This window comes from Perna viridis, chromosome 12 (assembly GCF_037379345.1).
Source record: "Perna viridis isolate PV_CMFRI_1.1 ecotype Kerala chromosome 12, ASM3737934v1, whole genome shotgun sequence".
NCBI lineage: Eukaryota > Metazoa > Mollusca > Bivalvia > Mytilida > Mytilidae > Perna > Perna viridis.
Window position 1 is genome coordinate 12998441 of NC_142456.1, and position 25134 is coordinate 13023574.

A 25134-nucleotide genomic window follows, 5' to 3' on the forward strand; every position below is an offset into this window, starting at 1 on the left:
TGTAAGAATTCTAGCGCGATACAAAAAGTCTGTGTAGTTTCGGCAAGCTCTGGCATAACGTATGAGTTGTGATATGAACAGGAGCCGAAGGGATGTTGCCACAGATGAAAGGAAAGTTGACATTTCTGAATGAAAAGTCATCACGTTTGTCGTAAAGTTTGGTCAATAGTTTTCCTTTACCATCGATTTCTAAGTGTAGGTCAAGATATGAGGCTGACTTCAGTTGAAATGGTTTTGAATATCAAACAGTTATCTTTTTCTGCCGGGCACTCCTGTCACTAAATAACACAAGTTTGCATGTGGGGTACAAATGTATGATAAAAAAACTACTTATGTTGTCGGGACCTCTAAGAGTTTACTCAAAGGTGTGTTTACATTTGTTGAAGACCTTTTGGTGATCTTTGAAAGCATTTACTACTTTTTAATTAGGTTATGAGCTGGTGCATTTGTTACCGAGTACGTTGGACATTCTATGTTCGATATTCGACATTCAAACTTTTCAATATTAAACTGAATATCAAACGGTAAAATTTTACCGTTTGATATTCGTTTGATATTCATTTCTGGCTACTTTTAAGAATGTAAACTCTAAATGAATATCAAATGGTTATCTTTTTCTGTTCGATATTCGTTTTGCATTCGTTTCCGGTTTATATATTGAATATAGAATGGATTTGAATATCAAACTGAATATCAAACAGGAGTTTGGTCTGTTCGATATTCGTTTGACATTCGATTCCGGTTTATATATTGAATATAGAATAGATTTAAATATCTAAATGAATATCAAACAGGATTTTTTTTTCTGTTCGATATTCGTTTTGCATTCGTTTCCGGTTTATATATTGAATATAAAATAGATTTGAATATAAAAATGAATATCAAACAGGATTTTTTTCTATTCGATATTCGTTTGACATTCGTTTCCGGTTTATATATTGAATATAAAATGCATTTGAATATCAAAATGAATACCAAGCAGGATTTCTTTTCTGTTCGATATTCATTTTACATTCGTTTCCGGTTTATATATTGTCAAATTTCTGCCTAAACCTTGTTCATAAAGTATGGTTTTTTTTGTTGATTTGATGCTCCTAGTGTATAGTTAGAGGAGAAAAACTCAAAGCTGTACAATATTTTCCCCACTGGTCTATATTTCATACCTAGCACCCTAGCAAAAGTGCAATTTCAATGGCAAATGCCATAGAAACCATATTTTTTATTTAAATTTCAGAAAATAGAGAATAAAGGGCCAAAATCTTTATATTTCATGTAGATTTACTGAATTCTTGAACATAAACATCAAATTACCCCCAGCAAACACTAGCAAATAAAATTTCTGAAACCCAGGCAACCCCCTTGTTAGGCACGAGACCACAATTAGTTTTTAAGTGCATTTCAATATACACATTTGAGCAGATTAAAAATATTCCACCGGCGCAAACTGAATAAAAACTTCTCTTGCCTAAAGATATGTACAAACAGGATTTTATATATAAACTGTAGAAAATTTTACCGTCATTTTCTGAAATTACTACATATAACCCGGAGATGGGGGTAAACATGACAAATGAACCGAGTTATAAGTCCTAAATTTTAAATCTCTTGCACTGAACCTAATCACAACTTTTAGTCAGAATTGATCAATGAAAAAAATTCCTATGTAATTTTAATCTATTTTCTACCAATTAGAGGCAAAACTTCAGTAAAAAAGTTTCCAGTAAAAATATGAAAAAATGTAGAATGTACCTACTACCAAACTTGGAACTATATATAACTATACAACGAAAACCAAGGGGTATTAATTGTGTTCTCGTACCTGAATATCAAACAGTTTTTTTTTTTCTGTTCGATATTCGTTTGACATTCGTTTCCGGTTTTATATATTGAATATAAAAACTGAATAAAACTTCACCAATATGGAAGCATGTATAAAGCAGATTTCTATAAGAGTGCCAGAAAAATTCACCATCATTTTTTTAATTTTTAGCACCTATGCTTTGGAGACTTTGTGGACATAAAATATGACCACTGCCAAATGTCCTTAATTTTGACCTTCTTCCATATAACCAAATCACAACTTTCACATAAAATTACAGAATGAAAATTTCTGCAGCAAATACTTAATAATAAAGTTTATGACAGAAAAGAAAAAAAATCAGGAAGAAACACACTAAAATTAAAGGAACTATATTCGTATACAACAAAAAGTCAAGGGGAATTAATTGTTATCTCATACCATCCATCAGATGGCTGATTTTCAAAATACTTTATTTTGCATGAAATTTTGCAACTAGAATGAATCGAAAAGGGTCTTATTATTTTTTACCTTTTTTCTACCTATTCTGTACATGCTTTCATGCTGTGGTAGTGTCTAAGTGCCTGATATTTTATAAAACTTAGTATTTGGCTGTTAGTTTTGGAAAGGCACCCTTGATTTATACTAAAACTCGGTAGTATTTTTTTCAATATAACAATAATCACTAAATTACTTATAAATGACTAGAATCTCCACACACCAAGGATTTTAAAATTATGCAATTTTTTATGAAAAACACTAGAAATTTCTTTGCGGACTGCCTCAAAACAGTTTTATTTCAACAAAATTAAACTAAATTTCAGAAAAAATCACCTAACTGTATTGCAGTACCTTATGGCAAGTTTTCAGGAACCCTTCAAAACAGGATTTTCATCATAGAAACCACAATTGCAATTTTTTGTGTAGTTAAGGTGCACAGAGTAAGAAAAAAGTAGTTTGTGTAAAGAAATTAAATTTTTAGTGCAAATTAATTCTTAGAAACCAATTTTTCTGAAATTTCATCATTTCGAATGTGACCAAACAAACTTTTTTCTGTGCAGTTACGTATTGCAATGCAGAAAAGAAAGTCAAAACAAGCCTTTTAATACTTAGTCCTAAGTTTTGGTACAACTCTATGATTTTCTATACTTTCAACCTCATATGTTATTTTTTATGTATGAAAACCAATGATGAGATAAATAAACATAAAATAAATACTGTTTTCAGTGCCCAGAGTGTGAAAACAATCTGTATCTTAGTGTGTTTTCTCATTTTTGCCATGTTTATAGCCTTTTTCATTATATGAATGCATGTAGTAGAACACAAGACAGAATTATCCCCAATCTGGGGGAGCAGACCAAGTATTAGCAAGACAGAATTATCCCCAATCTGGGGGAGCAGACCAAGTATTAGCAAGACAGAATTATCCCCAATCTGGGGGAGCAGACCAAGTATTAGCAAGACAGAATTATCCCCAATCTGGGGGAGCAGACCAAGTATTAGCAAGGCAGAATTATCCCCAATCTGGGGGAGCAGACCAAGTATTAGATTTGCTATAGAATCAATATCCCATGTTCAATTTTAATAAATCTGATATTTTTTAATTCTATACAAGTAAAGCTTTTCAAACATCACAAGAAATACACCATTTAAAAAATCCCCTTCTCCTTAAAGCAAGTTTGCAGGAACCCTACATCTGAAAAAATAGAATTTTCATCATAGAAACCACAATTTCCTGTGTAGGTTAAGGTGCACAGAGTAAGAAAATGAAGTTTGTGTCACGAAATTTAATTGTTTTGCGCAAATAAGTCCTTCGGAAACGAATTTTCTGAACTTTCATCATTTCAAATGCGACGTAAAGGAAGATATTGTCGTATTAACGAATGTCAAACGAATATCGAACAGCTAAAAAACCTGTTTAATATTCAGTTTGATATTCAAATCCATTCTATATTCAATAAATAATCCGGAAACGAATGTCAAACGAATATCCAACAGATCGAAATCCCGTTAGATATTCATTTTTATATTCAAATCCATTCTATATTCAATATACAAACCGGAAACGAATGTCAAACGAATATCGAATAGAAAAAAATCCTGTTTGATATTCATTTTTATATTCAAATCTATTCTATATTCAATATATAAACCGGAAACGAATGCAAAACGAATATCGAACAGAAAAAAAATCCTGTTTGATATTCATTTAGATATTTAAATCCGTTCTATATTCAATATATAAACCGGAATCGAATGTCAAACGAATATCGAACAGACCAAACTCCTGTTTGATATTCAGTTTGATATTCAAATCTATTCTATATTCAATATATAAACCAGAAACGGATGTCAAACGAATATCGAACAGAAAAAGATAACCATTTGATATTCATTTAGAGTTTACATTCTTAAAAGTAGCCAGAAATGAATATCAAACGAATATCAAAGGGTAAATTTTACCGTTTGATATTCAGTTTGATATTGAAAAGTTTGAATGTCGAATATCGAACATAGAATGTCCAACGTACTCGGTAACAAATGCACCAGCGTATAACCTAATTACAAAGTAGTAAATGCTTTCAAAGATCACCAAAAGGTCTTCAACAAATGTAAACACACCTTTGAGTAAACTCTTAGAGGTCCTGACAACATAAGTTTTCTTATCATACATTTGTACCCCACATGCAAACTTGTGTTGTATAGTGACAGGAGTGCCCGGCCTTCCTTCCGTTACACAGGTTGGTCCATCTCTTATCCCCCTACACCACTGAATGGAATTGGATGAAACGTTAATAGAACCTTTATTACCTGTTACACTCCTTGAAACGTTTTGGTTTCCCGCACGCACGATAGACGAATGACGAAAAATAATAATATTGACAAATAATGGAGAAATAATAAATAGAAAATAAAATTAATGAAATTATATAAATTAATGATAACAAAAAATATAAAAATAACAGTTGAATCAAGGAAATAATCAAAGAACAAAAATGAACGAACGCTTCTATCGTGCGATTGAATAAAGGCTTCTAGCGTGCGTTTAAATGAACGCTTCTATCGTGCGTTAAAACGAACGCTAAACGATGTGTAAACGCACGATAAACGATGCACGAACGCTAAAATGGGAAACGTGAACGTTTCAAGGAGTGTACCATTGTACACCCTCTATTTTAGATTTTGATCCGATCCAATTTTGGAATTTCAAATAGCAAAACATGGACTTTGTCATTTCTGAGTATGGGGCAAATGGGATATCCGTTTTCTTCCTATCCACTGAAAAGAATTGAATTGAATGAAACTTTCACAGAATATTTAGTTATTTACATGTTCCTATTGTTCGCTTTCTATTTTATATTTCGATCCAAATCAATGTGCAGGTCAAAAGGTGCATGTATCAAATGGGGGAGCGGGGGTATCAAGTTAGCGAACATTGCTTACATTTTTTCCTAGTGCGTGTATTAACTATGTTGGGCTAACATACACCACTGATTTTTCCAGAGTTCAGGGAAATTGAATGGCACAAACCTACCAGAGAAGGTGCCAGGCGACGAACAGGAATGCCCCAATTCACGCCTTTACAAACGACGTTGGGTGATCGTGTTCACCTTTGCATTGTATTTGGCAACAAATGCCTACCAGTGGCTGTCCCTTGTAGTTATCGGTGACGTCATCATGAACTACTACAATGAAAGTCTACCGGAAGATGAACTCAAAAGAGACATGGCCGTCGATTGGTTGTCGCTTATATATATGCTCACTTATGTTGTGCTTATAATTCCGTCGATGTGGCTCCTGCAAAAGAAGGGACTCCGTGTGGCTGGTCTTTGTGGTGCTATTCTAAATTGTATTGGAGCATGGATAAAGGTTGCATCGGTTAGACCCGATAGGTTTGCTGTTTTAATGGTCGGACAGACGGTCTGTTCCATTGCCCAAGTGTTTACTCTCAGCTTACCAGCTAGAATAGCAGCAGTATGGTTTGGCCCAAATGAGGTTTCTACTGCAACGGCGATTGGGATTTTCGGCATACAAGTATGTTTTTTTTTCAGTTGTATGTACGTATGTAAATTATATGTATTTGACGAAAAGAAGGCCTTGGAAAACATGGGAAAATATTCAAATATCAACCCTTTGTATAATTATACTTATATGAACTTAGTAAAATGATAAATAAGTTCTCTTTGAATTACTGGAGTGATAAAATCTGATAGGTCATGATTAAATATAAACTGTACATTAAATATCTTGTATGAGTTTGATATCTCCCGGACTTCAAAAGAAAAAATATTATCGTGTTGTTGAAACTGGTTCGTACTCTAGTTCCCTGGCCAATATCATAAATGACCCAAGATCGCCAAAATGTACATATTTGAGAAAATATCGTACGTATGTCTATGTGTGTGTGTGTGTGTGTTTTTTTTTTTTCGCTTGTATGAGAACGGAAGGGTTACATTAAGAATAATCAAGGGAACCAATGTTATAACGGTAATCAAGAGAATGCAATCCAGGGACAAAGAGAACAATGGAAAACAGACATTAAAAGATGAAATGATCGGTTAGCATTGATTTTATGTGATATTACCCAGTTTCCGGTTCAGAAAACAGAGGCTCGTTACAATTTATTATGTAGGTCATATACATTATCAGGGTCCCGATATCTATTCATAGCCATTTTGCCAGTTGTTTTATCTGGTTCCAGGTAACCAGTTCTTTTGATTGAAAACATTCGGGTCTTCTCGGTTACGAAAGAGTAATCATATCAAGGGAACCAAGATTCTAGCAGAGGTCACCCGGTATTGGAGCATATCGCATTCGTGCCATTTCGGATGTTGAAAATAAGCCAAAATCAGTTGCAGAAAGTATTTGACGATTTGCAACTTTGAAGGCTTCAGTCTTTGATGATTTTTTTTTCATTTGTCCTTTTGTAACTTACATATAACTCCCCATTTGTTGGTTAAATTCTTTATAATGCTCAGTAATCTGTGTTTAACGTTATCTAATGAACTAGACATCTTTGCATTTTTCTTCAAGACAGGCCTTGCAGTAGGGTTTTTAACCCCTCCAATTTTGGTACCATATACCGACAGTTTTGCAGTTACAAGCCAGAATCTCTCTACAATGTTTTATATAGGTGCTGGTATTACCACCCTTGTTGTTTTCTTACTTGGCGTTAGTAAGTATCAAATGATAATATGGTCATAGTTATGTTTGGATCAGGGAAGGGGAAGACTTTCAAATATTTCCGGAACAATGAAACAATTTGTTTTGTTTTGTTTTTTTATTTTAAGGTAGGACATGCGTCTGGGCTCTTTGTTCCACCAATTATGGTGCCTTACAGTAACTCTACAGCTGACATACAAAGAGATATGTCTCATATGTTTTACACTGGCAGTGGAATTACTACGTTTTGTTTTCTTTTGGTTCTGTTTGGTAAGAGTGATAGCTCGGCCTTTCACATATAACAACAAGATGCGCTCTCTCTCTTCACTGTTATGCATAATATATACCTCTGATTTTTGCACCTGTTTTTCTAACCCATTGAATTGTTTTCCTAGAGGAGAATAGTCTAAATGTGTGTAAGTGCACGACTGCATGCTTTGAATGTTGCAATAATAGAAAAAAAAACATATCTGTTTTTGTTCTCAAAGTCTAATGATTTTAGTAAATATACACGTCACTGTTTTTTAATGTAAGGTAGAACCTCAAATTATGAAAAAGAAATCATTTCAAATAGAGATTTACATGAAAAAATCAAAGAAAGGTCAAAAAACTTTAACTTTAATTTTTGAAACTTTACCCTAAATGCACCGACATTTACTATAATTGCGTAATTAAACCAAACCCATAAATTATACGTATATAAGGGGGGTAACTCGTCCTAAATTCCTGTTTCTTACTATTGTAAGCTATGCAGAACTGACGTGATTTGCTTGCTGCTTAGTTTGTCTTTTGCTTAATCGGTATAATTACTTAAGTGATGTAGGAAATAATACTCGCTTCAACGATTTTTTTATCACTGGAAAGGTGCAAGGGTCGGTTTCAAGGCTTATTACAAATTTAATGGTGTACTATAAAGACGAACCGGATGTAGAATTATAGCAAATCTGTCCGTACCAGTGAAAGGACTTTAAAATATTTTTAAAGCTATCTTCTGCAAATTATTTTTGAAAATAATTTGAGAAAATGGTGTAATTTTTATTTGGATATGTTTTGTTTTTTACCGCATGAAAACCTTTTTTAGATTTTGTTTTCAGTCTAAACTTGCCATTAATATAAAAATTTAACCAGGTTATGTTTTGTCTGACATGAATGATAACATACATTATTGCATGAAAAATATTTGTTTTACGATAAATAATTTTAAAATGTACGTGGTCTAAATACTAACAACCTATTTTCCTTCTATTAATACGGTCATACATGTTAACCTTCAGAACAGGTTATGGATATTGTCTTATGTGGGAGATTTTACGTAAGACCAAATTTTTGATGTAAAAAATTAATTATTTATTAACAACATATAGAAATTCTTACTAAAAATCGCCAACAAATCTTCCAATTTCACGTGGGAGATTCTATACTTTTTCGTTGATTTTGTAGGAATCTTCACCTATGTAGGAGTGTTAACAGGTACACGTGTTGTATGGTACATGCAGGTTGTTTTTGACAACAATTTTTGTTTGTGATAGCTATTATATAATGGTTGCTGTTTAGTCATGTATGTTTTATATTGTATCTTATTCAGATTTCCAATGTTTATAGACATAAATGAATGTTGTTCCTGGATGTAAGTAACATGATAGAAATCATGGCATGCAAAACAGTCATATACCCCCCCTTTCAAATGATGAAATTAATATTCTCTGCGCCATGCTTTGTATGCCACCTCTGCTTCATTCTCAACTTTTTATACAGCACAAATGTTGCGGTCATATAATGGTATTGCATGTGCAGTTGCCGCCCGTGTCTCCTAGCATCCGTAAACAATTGGTTTTGGTGTGATTACTTGTTATTAACTGATAGGTCTTGAAGAAATTTTACAACAAGGTTCCTAATCGTTACAGGCTTATAACCCCACTGCATGTATTTTGGAGTTAGGGACAAAACAAGCATTTTCATCAAATTTAATTACTTGACTACAGTATAAGAGTAGGGCTTTTGTATCACATGTTCTATACCACACGGCGATATCCTAAGGAACAGTTATGTCAATTTTCATTAAATCTTGTCGAATGGTTTCAGGGAGAAATATTTTAAAAGTTGTACGCGTAAAAGAAAATGACAAAAAATATCTGTTTCAGGGACCATAATTCCCACATCGGCAAAAAACTGTATGTTGACCCGTGTTCATTTTTTTAAAGGGTTGACAGTAGCTAGCATGGTCTTAAGGCCAGGTGAGCTATGAGTGTATGGATCTCTATGAAATCGTGTTACATGATTCCGTTCTTTGCTTAACCCTAAGTATTTAGCATCAAAGTTCAAAACAGCAACAAGCATTTTATAAATTAACTAAATAACGTAAGTATAAGTCTGTGGATCTCTATGAAATTTTACCTCAAGGATACACGACACAAAAGTCATGCTGGAATTGGTTCTAGGTTTTAAAATAGTGATTAGGTATAAGCGTTTTCTTCAATTCTATGATCATGAACAAACATATATTTTATTTCTAACTGCAAATTTGAAGTGCTCTTTAATTCAGGTCAGAACCTTGTTAAACATTTGATAATAAACTACATTAGCCTTATGAGCTGTAATAAGCTTGAATTTCGTATCCATAATTTCCTTAAATGATATGGATTCGACCTCTGCGGTCGTATTAAGCTGTGCCTGCAAAACATTTCATTTAAGAAAAGAAACTGCATCGAAGACTAAACGGTTTAAATCAACATTGCTTTTTTTTGTTACATAACATGCTACTAATTTTTACAGTCTTCAGGGAGAAACCGCCTCTTCCACCTAGTCTCGCTGAACACAAAGCCACCAGAACCACCACAGTAAATTACAGGAAATCACTTTTGAACCTCCTGAAAAATAGAGACTTTTGTCTGATGTGTATTGCATTCGGTAAGTTGTTAATCACAGTATGGTACGATGAGTTAAAAAACACCAATCATATATGCAATGTACAGCAATTTTTTGTATGCTGTTAATGTGTTTTAAGGAGTAAATGATAGTTTTTAAATTTAAGCGCAACATTCTACCTGATATTTAAATTTTAAGTATGAAAGCATGCTTTATTAGACACTGTTGTTTTAAATTTAATTTTAGTTACAACTATTCAAAGGATGTTTGTTTCATTGTGTTTTAATTACAAAAAAAATGAATTTGCTTTAAAATTCCAATAAATGATATGACACACAGCAAGTCCGCAATAAATATTATAAATTTTAGCTAAAGATACAATTAGTCTATCAGACACGATTCCCAATTTATGCAATGTTTTCTTGACAATACATATCAGGAGGAATTCTAAAAACTAAAATCATTCGTTAACTTTTTTTCTTATTTTCAGCCATAATAATTGGATGCTCATACGCCATATCGACGTTGTTAAATCCGATTGTTCTATTTTACTTCAAAGTAAGTTTCAAGACAGTCGATTGAGTACATTTTATTTAATCTACTATTTCAAACGGCCACTATATCAAATAAAAATTCATCAAGCCTATGTAGTTGAGTATGTTTTTTGTAGTTTTTCAAGATATTGCTTTTAGGACAGTTCACTTTTTCAATTCCAACTGGCAAAACTTCCAATATTATACACATACTGCCTATAGTCGAGGGTGTTACGCTGTAGTATCACACGAGGTAAATATATTACCCGAGACGAAAATGAGGGAGGTATATTTACAGAGTGTGATAGGATGCGTAACACCCTCTACTACAGGCAGTATGTGTTGTATTATACTGAATACGAGAGTGTGATATATCGTGACTTCGAGGGTGATATATCGTGACGTCGAGGGTGATATATCCTAGAGGAGGGTGATATATCGTGTGATATATCGCTGCCCTTGGGATGATATATCGATCCACCAATCACTGTTCAGAGGGGCGGGGCAAGTAAGGATGTGTAGGGAATAGACTAAAATAACCCATCACCCATTACCCAATCAGAATTGAAGATCTTTGTATGAAGTATGATATTTTTATATACTATGCTTTATACAAAAATCGTGAATTCTGGTTGGGTAAGGGGGGATGAGTTATCTTAGTCTATTCCCTGCACATCCTTACATGCCCCTCCCCCACATAACAGTGATTGATGGATCGATATATCACCCTCGACGTCACGATATATCAGCCTCGAAGTCACGATATATCACACTCTCGTATTCAGTATAATACAACACATACTGCCTGTAGTAGAGGGTGTTACGCATCGTATCACACTCTCTAAATATATCTCCCTCGACTTCGTCTCGGGTAATATATTTACCTCGTGTGATACTACAGCGTAACACCCTCTACTACAGGCAGTATGTGTATAATCTCCTATATTGATGAGTCTGTGGATATTTTACACTTAGAACATTCTCCTATTACACGAGATATTGATATGAATATTTTAGTCTCCTTAGTATCGTCGACACCTAAATTGTTTTTACATCTCTTTTCAGCAACACCAAAGGGATGTTGGAGCTATAGGGTTGACTATGATTTTAGCAGGAGTATTTGGATCTCTTTTGTCTGGTTTTTGGTTAGATCGCACGAAGACTTTTAAGTAAGAGGGTTTTTTTCTTACAATATATAAATAGTTTGAAAAGAATGGTAATCACATGAAACGCCTCTGTTGATCTTTCAATTTGGTGGTTATAAGTTTTGATTAGTTTTCATACAATTATAATTATTCATCAAATATACTTTTTCATTTTTGCTATTTTTCCTCGGAATAATTGATTGTCATTCAATCAGGAATTTATCATTATCATATCTAGAATACCTCAAATATAAGCTTTCGCCTATGTATTACCATTGTTCTTACCCTACACCCATTTATTATTTCTTAATATATGTTTTTAAAATCTGCCACCATTTGTAGCTATTTATTGTTGTTATTGCTTAGCGTGTCAATGAAATATTGTTTAACACCAATTTTATGTGATTTTAGAACTTTGCGGTCATCAGACCAACCTTCAAGTCACGTGACTTTTCGTGATGTAGTAGTGATGGCGGTCCTATTAACCAGAAGCATTCACATCTTAAAGGTCTTCTTTTTCTAGCGCTGTATCCGATTCTCCAAGATCTCATACGTCATTCCCGAAGTCTGCTATGTCCTATTCTTTTTAAATCAGACTAATAGTTTTTTTTTTAATTCAGTTACTGTCTGAATTATTTAGCAAAATCCCAACTTGCTTTTTGTTAATTAATCTTTCCTAGTAGCGAATCAGACCTTAGCTGTCATGATTGAGAAATTACAATCTAATTCAATTTTACCTTTCAATTTGTTCCATACAGTCACTGCATGATGGATCTAATAATTCTGTTCTGAAGACCTTTCTTGTCAGCCAATCAGATTTCAATTATCATGATTTTGAAATTATTATTCAAAAGGGAAAAATCCAAGTTATTTTAAAAAGGTTCATTTAATTCAGAACAGAAATCCTACATACTCTTTGAGCTCGTAATTACCGGGTTTTTTTCTCTAGTTGTCTTTTTACTCAATTATAAGAATCAAATTCTTACCAGTTTAAAGAATAAAAGGTGCATACAGATAATTATACTTATAAATCACTCTATATAAAATTCAGACACTACTTATGGTAAAGTGATTCATGGTGTAGAAAAACCCATCGAAAAAACGTAGTTTTTCAGTCTACATATGCTATACTTTCGAATAACGACAATTACATGTATTTCTGCATTCAGATCTGCACTTTTTAGAAAAACATACATTCATCTTCCACTAAAATTAACCAAATCAAACCAAATCAAGAACGATAACTCTTGCAAAGTGACAATTTCTTGGACAATCTATATGATTTTTTTTTCAAAAGTGCAACAACCAAATGAAAAACTACGACTGGTTATGTGATAAGTAATTGTTTCTGAACCAGAAATAACATTGAATATGGTAGGTTTTTGACATGCATGAATCACCTTCTGTCTGATTTAGAAAGACTGATACTTAAAACACATATTAAAAATCTCCCTGACCTGTAAATCATGTTTCACAATTCATAGAAGAAGAAGTAGTTCCACTTTTGCCCGCCGAAGCTTGATACCAGTTGATTTATTTTGTACATTTTCCTTACAGGGCGACGTCTTTTGGAATATACCTGTTAAGCTGTGTAGGGATGGTCGTCTACACATTTATCTTAAAGCTACATCTACTTTGGGTTGTGTACCTTTGTGTTGGATTTTTTGGGTAATATTTTAACTAATTAACTAAGATAATGTATTAATCACGTAGTTACAGTGAAAATCTTTCAAATTTCCAAACTTTAACAATACAAATATAACTACAAGAAAACCAGGGAAGACTTCAACAAAACAAACCATTAGTAGTTGAGAAATGAAACACACACCTACAAATACTATACTGTAACCGTTTAAACACAAACTAAGCTACAAGCCCCGAATAGAGTCTGACTAACGCAGTCACTCTAGACATTGCAGTCGGTCTTCTCAGAAAACACAAGAATCTTCGGAAGTCGGAGAAAAAGTGAATGATATAACACGACATTAATGACTTTTGATTTTAAGTGATAATTACTTCATGTTGTACAATAAAATATGTAAACAATACAATATATTTGCTACTTATTTACCTTAAGGGGTGAAAACTTAAGTTAAGGGACATAACTCCTATATTTCACTGGTGTGTTTGTATAAACAATTTTCAAATATCTAATATAAAAAAATTAAAATTTCATTCTGTCTCAAAAAAATTTTAATTTGAATTGAATTACATGTATGTCCAAGAACTTCGAAAGGTCTGCCTGCAGCGGTTAGTAGAGTGGACACGAACTTCTGTCGCTGCGTAGAGCTTGACTAAGCTGAACCTTAATTAGCAACTATTGAAAAAGAAATTTGAAACGGATAAGAGTTTTTTACTTCAGAGCTTAAAAAGTAATCAGTGGAACCAAGACTTTAGCGGAAATAAAAATAATGTAATCCAGGGACAAAGACCAGACATGGAAAACAGACACACACAATAAGAACATAAGAAAAGCCAAAATAATACATACAAAGTAACAAAAGTAAATGAGAAAGTCGGACTCCTTAAAAAATCGATAATGTTAGAAAAAAAGCGATTAAAGTATTTATTCAGACAGTTTAGGGCATTGATCAATGATTTATTTTTTTTAATTTCACATAAATGTTTGTAATGTACCTATTTTTCTATGTAGATTCTTTATGACTGGTTACCGTCCTTGTGGATTCCAATTCGCAGCTGAGGTTACATTCCCTGAAAATGAAGGTTTATCCTCAGGAATTATCAACGGAGCAACAGAGGTAGCTACTTTAAAAATCAAATCCTTATATCGTTATTATTGGAAAGAGCGACTTCCCAAATTTGATCACAAGTGCGCTTAACGAGTGCACAGAATTTGTACCGTAACCAAGCGTCTTCATTATTTTGATTATTCAAGGTAAGCAGTTGTTTATCAACTATATTACATATATTTTCTCAAAGATATGTTGTTATTTTCTGAAAACACATAGATTTTGTTATCGGCAAATTGATATTCTAAGTTAACAATTACAAAGAATAAAGTAGAATGGTGTTTCAAGGATTTACCACAACGAGAACATAATCCTGTTTTTATCATTTTTTATGCGGCGTGATTGTAACGTCATGTTTTCTTGTGTACACAATTGGTAGTTTAAAAATACAAGATGAATTGAACACACAACTTAGTGATGTGCTAGTCATATCATTAACCCATTAATTTAGACATTAGTGCCGTGACAAATGGAGAATCTACAAGCCATACGAGGCGGACACAGAAGGGCCATCGCCAAACTGATAAGAAGTGCGGAGGAGAAAATTACGGAAAATGACATTGCAAATCGGGAATTGAATGTCACAGTGACATACTTGGAGAAGAAAGCAGACATATTTCAAAATTTGGAATTTTAACGATCAAATAGTGGAATAATCATATCTCTACTAGCAGTCCCCAGCAAAGAACAAGATAAGCATTCGTATACCAGAATCATCAGATCAGCATTATATTAATTTGATTTATTAAGTCGACATAACTGAAGCACCATCTCACAAAGATCTCTACATCTCACAGCATGCAGTGAAGAACGACTATTTAACAACACCAATACGCATTGCATATACTTGTATTTGTCGGGAAATGTTGAAGAAACCAAGCCTAAATGACTGTTCAAGTCAGTGTCACCTGTGTTGAACGATTTGAACGGAATGATAGCTAGACCTAGATTACATCTTTACGCAGTGTCTACAAATATATAAAATGAGTTTTTTAATGTCAATCTACATGAAAAAGATAGAGACGTAACCTGATTTTTCTGGTTGAGAGAAGCGAGTGAACCCAACAGTCCATTAATTACTTTTCGTTTTATTCTATCTACTCACCATTCGTGCTGAATGCCACTCTCATGAAACATCTTAGATTAGATCAATAGAGTACTGCCATGACACTTTGAGCTATGATCTTTGTGTGGACGACGTTTTTTTTTTTAAGCTTTTCTGACTAGCAGTCACTTCTTGCATTCTACAAAAAAAAGAAACGCGACAGCAGGATTTAACTTGATTTCTTGGGGATAAAAACATTATGAATTGCAATTCTTAGCAACAGCCGAAAACTTAGAAATAGTTTGGACTATACTAGAATGTTGTAGCCCTGTATCAGTCAGGACAAATATTTTGGACTATACTAGAATGTTGTAGCCCTGTATCAGTCAGGACACATATTTTGATTTAATATATTACAGAAATTCGAGTTGGACCAATATTTCCCAGATCATTTCAACTTGCAATAGTGTAAAATCGTCAAAGATTTAAAAACAACCCAAGACATTGAATTACTGAGATATTTATTTCACAATGGATTAACAGAAAGTAAATGTCTTGAAACTTATAGTCTTTTTATTTTCAAAGATGTAAGTACTTACGGAGCATGCTCGTATTTAGTAGCAGGGAACCAGTCAGTATTTGAAATGGCAAGACATCGAGTTGCCCCATTGAAACGGATTACATTGCCGAAACTTTAGTTAATGGTTGCAGTATTAGGAGGACGACTAGCAAAAAACCTGAATCTACACAAACTTTCGGACCGACACCCAAATCGTAATGAGACTGTTTTCATCAACTAATGCGCAAAACAAATTTATAGCGCGTAGATCACGTGAAATATTAGGAACCATTCCGAATCAGCGATAAAGATATTGCCCGACGGACATGAACCTAACGGATCTGTTGACACGAGGTACTCGTATTCAATTCGCTGTTGTTTCAGGACCAACATGAATTACAAATCTGTTAAATTGACTAAATTAAATTGGGGCGAAAACTAACGCGAAACATTTGATAAAACTTCAAGCGATATGAATATGACCATGAAACCATACACTTTATAAAACTTCGAAAACGAAAGAAATAAGAATTCAAAAGATTATCAAATTGAAAATTACAGTTCATTACTGAGACTATTGTGAGTACAAGCGCATGTTATGAGATTCGCAAACATATGTAGATCTATATACTTAATGAAAGATATCCAAAGTGCTTGTTCGTATAGATAAACGATGTCATGTTTCTATGTATACGGACTTCTCAGGAGGAAGAATTTCTAGAAATGTTTCAATTTTACAAAAAGGAAATCAAACATCAAACACTCCATCGTCCTACAATTTAATGTGAAAACTAAAACAAACGAGATATCTTAGATATAGAACCAAATGCTTTCGTGAGCAAGGCAATTTAAGATTCCAATATTATTGCAATCATCACACAAACTAACGACTTTAATCAGTGAACGCGCATACCGACCATGGTACAGTCATTCAATTACACAAGAAATATTGGATCCCTAGGATACGTCAGCTAGTGAAAGATGCGTTATGTAAAAGTTTACTTCTTGGAAAGTATGTGGGCGTGCTTACCAACAACCAAATCACATTCTATTCCTAACATTTACTAGAATCCATACCATTCTCAGTCACAGGAGTGAACTTTGCGGGACCGCTTTATGTTAAAAACTTCAACAATACAAAGGCTAAAATGAACATATGCCTATTCACCTGTGCTTCTTCCTGAGCTATCCACTTAGAAATCGTCTCGAGTCTTAGCGTAGAGTCCTTCAATCTTGCATTTACACGAATTTCTAGTCACAAGTCACTTCCAAGAATTCTGAAATCGGAAAATGTTTGTTTGTTTGTTGGGGTTTAACGTCCGAGCAGCTATATTCAGACAATGAACATGAAATTGATGATAAAATGAACATGAAATGAAAAAAAAAGGATGAGTCACAAGGACATTTGGGTCGACAAATTTTGATTGCCACTGGAAAAAGGGGAGATGGGCAAGGTCGGGCAATTTAGCCTCCTGTGGCGGAGCGCAAAGGTTCCTACTCCTATCGAATACCACAGTAGGGTTCTTTAACGTGCGAGGAACGTGGCATCTTTCCCAACACGGTGCACCACTATGGTTTGGCGTCAGGTTTTCCGTATTATAGCCTGACAACCCCAGCATGTAACACGCCTGGGGTACCCCATTCCACCACCTGGGGCACACATCCCAGTTGCTCTGTGAGCAGAGCGCCCTAGCCCCCGGCTAGGGTTCTGAGCACTATTTAGTCGCCTTTTACGACAAGCTTAGCGCTGCTGCAGGCCTATTCTTTTAACACCCGGACCTGCACGGGGCTCAACATATGTGTCTTTTTGTATATAAAACCAAATAAAAGGAAATTCATGAGAAACTATGACACTATTGAACCGAATATAACCCATAAAGGAGTTACATTGTATCATTCGTGAATTAAATTAACGATAACAGGACAATGTAGGGATTTTCTAGTTTTCACAGAATAATGAAGTTTATTTATTAGTTTTTTATTCTACAGTGTGACTTATTTTCTATTTTCATTCCATTCACTTTTGCTGCATGCAGTATCAAGGATTTGCCTTAATGAGAACAATTACTCGACGTTATTAACTTAACAAGATTACCATTATTTATGCAGCGTTTTTGCAACGTAATGTTGTCCGATGTATGCACTCAATGCAGTTAAACAATACAAGTTAAATAAAAGACACGTCTTAAGCGAAGTAAACCCATGGAGTCAGACATTGTGCTTTGACGTTTTATGCGAGAGAAGTTCGAGAGTGAAAATACAGAACTAATTTTAATTAAATGTAATAAGGTTACTGTATAAAGTGAATAACAAAGCTAAAAAGATACCCGAAATTACATTCAATACTTCATTACTTTAAACATTACAGTTAATCAATTTATCTTACATTACAATTTATTTCCACATCCGAAGGCATGCACGATTTGAAAACAAACAATGCCTAACTAGGTACGGCTTGGTACATGACTTTGATTATCAAAAAAATGTACCGTAATCTTTACCAAGCAAAGCGTTAAATATCAAAATAATGCTTTTCCTCTGCCTAAAAGGTTGTTCTGTTCTTTGGCGACATCCTTTAGGCGGTTTTAGATGATAAAACATGATATATAAAAAAAAATAATTAAAAAATACTACATGTATGATGGAATACGTCCCATAACGTTTTTAATAATTTTTAGTGTAAGGAAAAAAATTAAACTCTAATTAACATTGAGTAACAAAACACCGTTTCAAAGAGTGATTTACTTTTTCCTGTGGTAGGTTGTTGGTATTATATTCACAATAGGAATGAGAGCGCTGATGACAAACGTCAGTATATTTGCTGCAAATATCACCGTTTGTTCAGCTTTACTTTTAGGGACAGTTATATCCGGTAAGCATCTATAACTTGTATAGGATACGTTATGTCAAGTATTTTTCGTGGTTGCTGGTTTTAGCAGATTCTGTCATGTGAACATAACCGGGGTTTAAAGAGTAATCGAGGGAACCAAGGTTATAGCGGTAATCAAAAGAATGTATTTCAGGAACAAAGACCAGACATACACAACAAAGAACATGAAGTAACTAAAATCATACATACAAAGTAACAAAAAGCAAATGAGCAATTCGGACTCCACTAAAAACTGGGAGCATGGTTCTCTTGATTACTGTTTCACAGTATTTGTTATTAACCATAATTTTCCCTTGCTTTCTTTAACTGCGAAGAAAATTGTAGATTATAGTAACTGTTTTCTGTTGAAATACAAAACAAGCAGGGATACATTTTGAAGCCCTTGAACCTCTTTATTTTTTCTTTGCTCTTATTATTGTTTTGAAATTTGGAAAAAATAAAGAGGGAACGATTTAGCTCATTAAAAAAAGACGAATAAAAAACAAAAAAAAATATCCAATGTACATCAACCAAACCTAACAGTGCCTTGCCATTTAAATTGTTGAGATGCAAAGGTTTTCAATGATTCAAAAAGTGCGTTTTGAATATGTTTGTTCTAACACTAGAAAAGGTATTTCTACAAAGTGACAGACAAGCATGCTTGTTAACATATTTCTAGATAGTGGCTCAACACAACAAAGTAAAAAAGGCAAACTTTGCTGTGATGTGCCCTCTAACATATATTAACTAATAAATTATTCAATTCATTTTCATATTGTTCATATCTGTAAAATAAAATTCATTTTCAGCATTTATTCGACCTAATTACAAACGCCAAGCAGCAGGCAAAGAGGTAAGTTAATTCTTAGGATTTAAATTCATATCGTTATTATTTATCAAAGGAGTAATTCATTTTTTGTGCTAAAAATACACGAATGTCCCTTTCTGGTTTTAAAATTTTACTAAATCACTGTTTTATTCACCATCATTCTTAATTTTAACCTTGAATTCCTCTTTATATTGGAAAACTGAATCATCTGTAAAATAAACTGACTCAGTGTTCAAAATGAACAAGCTAGTATAAGTTAACTATATAAACTTACGTCTTTTTGAATTCTTTTAGGTAATAGAGATAGAACTGGACGTTGTAATTGACGAAAAAACAAAGATGACACAGGATGTGACATGATTTTTTTCTGAAACATCACTTAAGATTAAATAATCAGACCGTCGAAACAAACTGTATCATTCAAAACACAGCTAGAAGACGTTTTAATGTAATAATGGAAGAAACTTGCTGAAATATTAGTTTATAAAAACTGTTTGCTCCCTGGGCGTCGATTTCACAAAAAGTCGTAAGTGTAAAGTTGATCGTAAGTAATGACGTCACAACCGAAAATAGCATTGTGACGTCATAATTTACGATCAATTTCACACTTACGACTTTTTGTGAACGAACGCTTTTAGAACGTATGGGTCCAAGTGATCGGAAACAAAAACACATGCTTTTTAAGGCTCTCCGAAAGTCATAGTCTAGATTTTATTTATTCTAAATCATGCATAATATATTACAATTTTCTTCTACCGTGCATGCAAATACCTATAAATTGCAGAAGTTTTTCGTTGCAATCTTTTAAGTTATGGGAAAATCATACGTACATTGTATAAGTCATCAAGTGGAAAATGTAAACTTAAAGTAGGCACAAAATCTACGAACAGAAGTATCCATAACTCTGAACCATTCTCATATAGAACAAAATTTAAAATTTGTCTCTAAAATGATAACAATAGATATTTATATTTTATTTTATAATTACCTTGAATACAAAAAGATCAACGGGTTCAAAATTAAATTGGATTAATACTGAAACAGAGTAACATTGGGATGAATCAACCAATTGAATGGCATTGCATCATATTTATAATTCTCTTATGACACTTAAAGCCTATACATCAAATCACAAAAAAAAAAAAAACAAAAACAAAACAAAACAAAAAATAAAAAAAACATCAAAGGAAAATCGGGAAACCAGGATTAGAAAAAAAAAAGATAAAAATTTTTTGATAAAAAAACAATCCTGGGACAAAATCCGGATAAAAGTAACCTGAAAGACTTGGCTGCATAAACTTTTGAAAGATGGGAGAGAGTAATCAAGACCAGACATGGAAAACAGACATACACAACAAAGAACACAAAGTAACTAAAATCATACATACAAAGTAACAAAAAGCAAATTAGCAAGTCGGACTCCACTAAAAACTGGGAACATGGACCAGGTGCACCGGTAAGGTAAGCATCAATCTGAAACATTGCTAGAGCAAAATATCACTCCTCGGAGATGTTAGACTTAGTCCAATAGAAATTTGTCAGAAAGGCTCGTACATTGTTTACTAATGCTGAAAAACTTGTAGAATTTAAATGTGACTAAATTAACCTCCAACGAAACATGATAAATATGACAAATGTGCATGAGACGTAACTAAGTTGAACTGAGGACAAATAGTTAAAATTGCAATATTGAATTTACGGAAAGTGAGAAATGGAAGCCTTGACAGATTTTAAGTTAGTTCAATCCAAATTCGTAGGATGTTTTCAAATAAGATGCAATGAGTTATCACCTAATCAATTTTAACATTAGACGGCAATTAATGATGAATGAATGAATATTGCATCAGTAGAACAAAGCTATAGCAAATAACACAATATACAGTCAAATATGACAATGAAACAATCAGAAACTAATATTCCAAATACAAGTGACGACACATGTAATTACTGCAACTTACGAACCAAAATGTTACCGACCCACTACGATGACAGAATATTTAACTTAATTCGTTATGATGGATTGGCATTTGCCGAATCGAAGATGTGTTGTTTTAGTAGCAAAACTGAATTAATCTAATTGGAAAAAAAGTTACCTGGTTCATGCTCCCAGTTTTTTAGTGGAGTCCGAGTTGCTCATTTGCTTTCGTTTAGTTGTACGTATTATTTTTGTTATTGCATGTTCTTTGTTGTATGTGTCTATTTTCCCTCTCTTGTCTTTATCCCAGGATTATATTTTTTTTTATTTCTGCTAGAATCTTGGTTTCCTTGATTACTCTTTGAGTTGATTATCATCAATTTTATTTTCAATTAAAAGACAGGATTGTTATAAAAGAAACGAGAAGAGTGTTTATATATCGAAATGCAATAATTCTGCAATTTAACGTTTTCTTTAATAGAAGATGTTTATGAAATTTGTTATTTTTTTTTATAAATTTTCAATCTAATATTGTCCCCCAGGTGCATCGCCTATGTTGTTGTAAATGTACAAAATGGATTTGGTCTGTGTTTATAACGTTAAATACAGGTAGTAAGGAGATTTTTCTTTTTTTCTCTCTGATCGAAATTTCAAAGTGAAATTACTAATAGATTTAAAGAGTAATCAAGAGAACCAAGATTCTAATGAAAATTAAAAGAATGTTATCCAGGGACAAAGACAAGACATGAAGAACAGACACACGCAACAAAGAACATAAAGTAACTGAAATAATACATACAAGGAAACAAAAGTAAATGAGCAACTCGGACTCCACTGGGAGCATGGACCAAGTGCACCGATAGGGTAAGTGTCCTCTGCTTTTCTAGAAACATCCGCCGAGTTGCTCATAAAAAGTCAAGTCCAGAGTAGATGAAAGAGGAAAGGAAAATACATGGACAACTACAGATTACCATAATAAAAGAAGCAAGAATTGCAAACATAAAGAAGCAGTCTTTGGAAACAAAATCCTGATTGCGAGTCAATAATTTTTAAATAGACCATTTTCATCAGTTCAAACAAGAAAATTCCAAATTTGTTTTGTCATAAAGCTTCTAACGACAACCCCTCAGATGGACATATGCCATTCATTTTCTAAATAAAAAAGAGTATTTCAGTTAATAAGAATTAAATCGAAAATATAATGTGGAATTCTCCATAAAACAAGAAACATTACACAATTTAAGCAAAAATAACATTCATTTACTTTTATACGTAATATGAATGTGTTTATTGATCAAATTATGTAAATCCAATCTTATTAAGTTTTACTCTAATAAGGGACCGGTGCTTAAAATATATTAGTTCCCTTTTTATGTTATACTGGTCCTTCTGTGCAACTTTAAGCGAGACATAGTCCTCTGCATATAATATGGATCTCCTTTGCATCGATGATATTTTGTCTATACAAAATCTTAAATCATTTTCTTATTGGATGAATTATGTTTTAAGAAGTAAAAAGTCGCGTACTTAGTATAATACTTATGTTTTTATGAAGAAATTGTTATTTCATCATCCCATGATTTTAACTTTTGTCAATCAGTATTAGTATGTGACAAACTCACGAAACACATAACAAGACATAAAATTACTAAATATTAAACACAATGCATTAATTACAGATCATTCACTCATGTGCTGGGGACAGTACTGCTCTTTATCATCAGTTTGGAATTAAACTGAAAAAATGTATTTGATACGCAGGTGAATTTTAAACAGCAAAAATTAAGCCTGCAAGACAAAAAAGAATGTTAAAATTTTGATCGATTGAGGGTAGATAACGAGCTTAAGACATCATTTCCAATCGAGCAGGATAATATTTTTTTCTATTTTAGTAATTAGATGTGATTTGCTTTTGGCGAAAAGTTTTTTTTTTAACTTATGAATGATATAAAGTCATCAGCATGATTCAATTATCATAGCCTTATTAAAGTACATAAAAATAGGATACACAAAAATACATATACCATCAACTTAAATAACGATGTATATATGTGTGTGGCAAGATGAACTCTTACCCACCTATTTCTTACATTTATTCATTATGATTCAACAACATACGTTTATACAAAAAATTTACATTATTATTCAGTCCGTGACTGAGTCTAACTCAAATTCAAAGTTCATTGGTGGATGAGAGACACTCATCAGCTAAGTCATTTTACCTGTTTTTTTATGTATGTTCGGGTCCACTGAAATGAACATAAATGTCAAAATGACATTGATTACATCTGCAAGAATCGCTTGACAAATTGTTGATAGAATGATGTTGGTTTAGCAAATTGACGTCTCACCTCTGGTATTGATGTATGTTGATTTTGAAGTTAATATAAAATTGAACAGTTTCATTCAGAATTTGTCTGCAATGTATTTGTCGTTTTATCATTGAACACACTTATTTAGTAAATTATTCAACTTCAACTGGTGGCAATGAACCGACAATGGTTTATTCGGCTCAAACTTTTGACAACGAGATGTTTACCATGTTGGTAAAGGAACGACTGTTATATTTTTTAGGTCTATGAAGAAATAACCTAAATCACCTGGTGCACCTGAAATATTTTTGATAGTGCACCACGAGCATTGAGGTTATTTCAAATAGACCAACAAAAAATAACAGTCATTCCTTATTATTTAATTTTAATATCAGAAGTAAACGAGTAAATCATCAAAAAAAGGTTGATGACGTCACAACCACATCCAAAAATGTGGTCTATGAGATGATGGACACAGGTTTTTATCCAATCAGAAAGCGTGTTGCATCTGTAATTAAATTATTTCATGATATCTGCAGAACTACTGTACAATATGTAACCACTGAGAATGAAAATAAATATCATAATGCACGATAAAAGACATATGCTAAATACATTGTAATTACATAAAAACATACCTATATGGTCTACGTACCAGTAGGGTCTATCTTGTTAGTTCTTGAACAAACGGAAACCATTTTGGTTGAACCGAATCCTATACGAACGGTTTGACTATACGAGTGTATGCTAACAAACCGGTCGGTAAGCATATGGCCATGAATTGCAAAACCACTTTACATCATTATATTTCAGGTTGCACATCTCGTTCTTGACGAAGCAAAAGGAAAAAAGTTTGCGTACCCATTAAAACTTGAAATTTTGTGTGAGACGTATTGTGAAGATGTACATAAACTGAAAAAGAAAGCTGCTATAAGGGTATAAATAGAAATGCTTTGTATTAAAAATGGGGGAAGGATGGTCCTACAGTTAAAATTTCATATTGTTGTTTCATTTTTACTTTTTTCTCATCAAGACGAGCAATGTTTATCTTTTATCATTTTAAACGTCACATATATATTTGGAAGTTCTTTAAGGTAATCATTTGAAAAGAATAACACACTCCTATATATAAACGGATATTTAAAACAATAGATAAATGTTTAATTACATGTATTTTTTCGCACTAAAAAGGGCATTTAAAAATATTTTTTAAGAAAAGATTCGGACGGGCATGTGGAAAACGAAACTATCATCTGTGGTAATTTACCCAACTCACCGATTTATAATTGTGATGAAATACACATTGTTGAAATTGATGAAGGTAAAGACATTTTTCGATTTGTGTAAAACA

General features: G+C 33.1%; 1 protein-coding gene across 12 annotated transcripts in view; it reads left to right on the forward strand.

Moving 5' to 3' along the window:
- LOC148601255 (choline/ethanolamine transporter flvcr2b-like) overlaps positions 1-20597 on the forward strand; it is a 28592-nt gene extending 7995 nt beyond the window's left edge. For 7 of the 12 annotated variants that reach the window (XM_088554759.1, XM_088554760.1, XM_088554765.1 and 4 more), the window contains 11 exons: positions 5303-5833; positions 7090-7231; positions 9163-9195; positions 9734-9868; positions 10317-10384; positions 11425-11528; positions 13062-13172; positions 14158-14263; positions 18619-18730; positions 19537-19580; positions 19851-20597. In XM_088554759.1, the coding sequence (XP_088410885.1) occupies positions 5303-5833; positions 7090-7231; positions 9163-9195; positions 9734-9868; positions 10317-10384; positions 11425-11528; positions 13062-13172; positions 14158-14263; positions 18619-18730; positions 19537-19580; positions 19851-19916 (1452 nt within the window). In that variant the 3' untranslated portion in view covers positions 19917-20597. Of the gene's footprint in view, positions 1-5302; positions 5834-6832; positions 6975-7089; positions 7232-9162; positions 9196-9733; positions 9869-10316; positions 10385-11424; positions 11529-13061; positions 13173-14157; positions 14264-18618; positions 18731-19536; positions 19581-19850 lie in introns of all 12 variants that reach the window. The other 5 variants (XM_088554762.1, XM_088554756.1, XM_088554755.1 and 2 more) reach the window with 4 other exon arrangements.
- The last annotated feature ends 4537 nt before the right edge of the window (positions 20598-25134 follow it).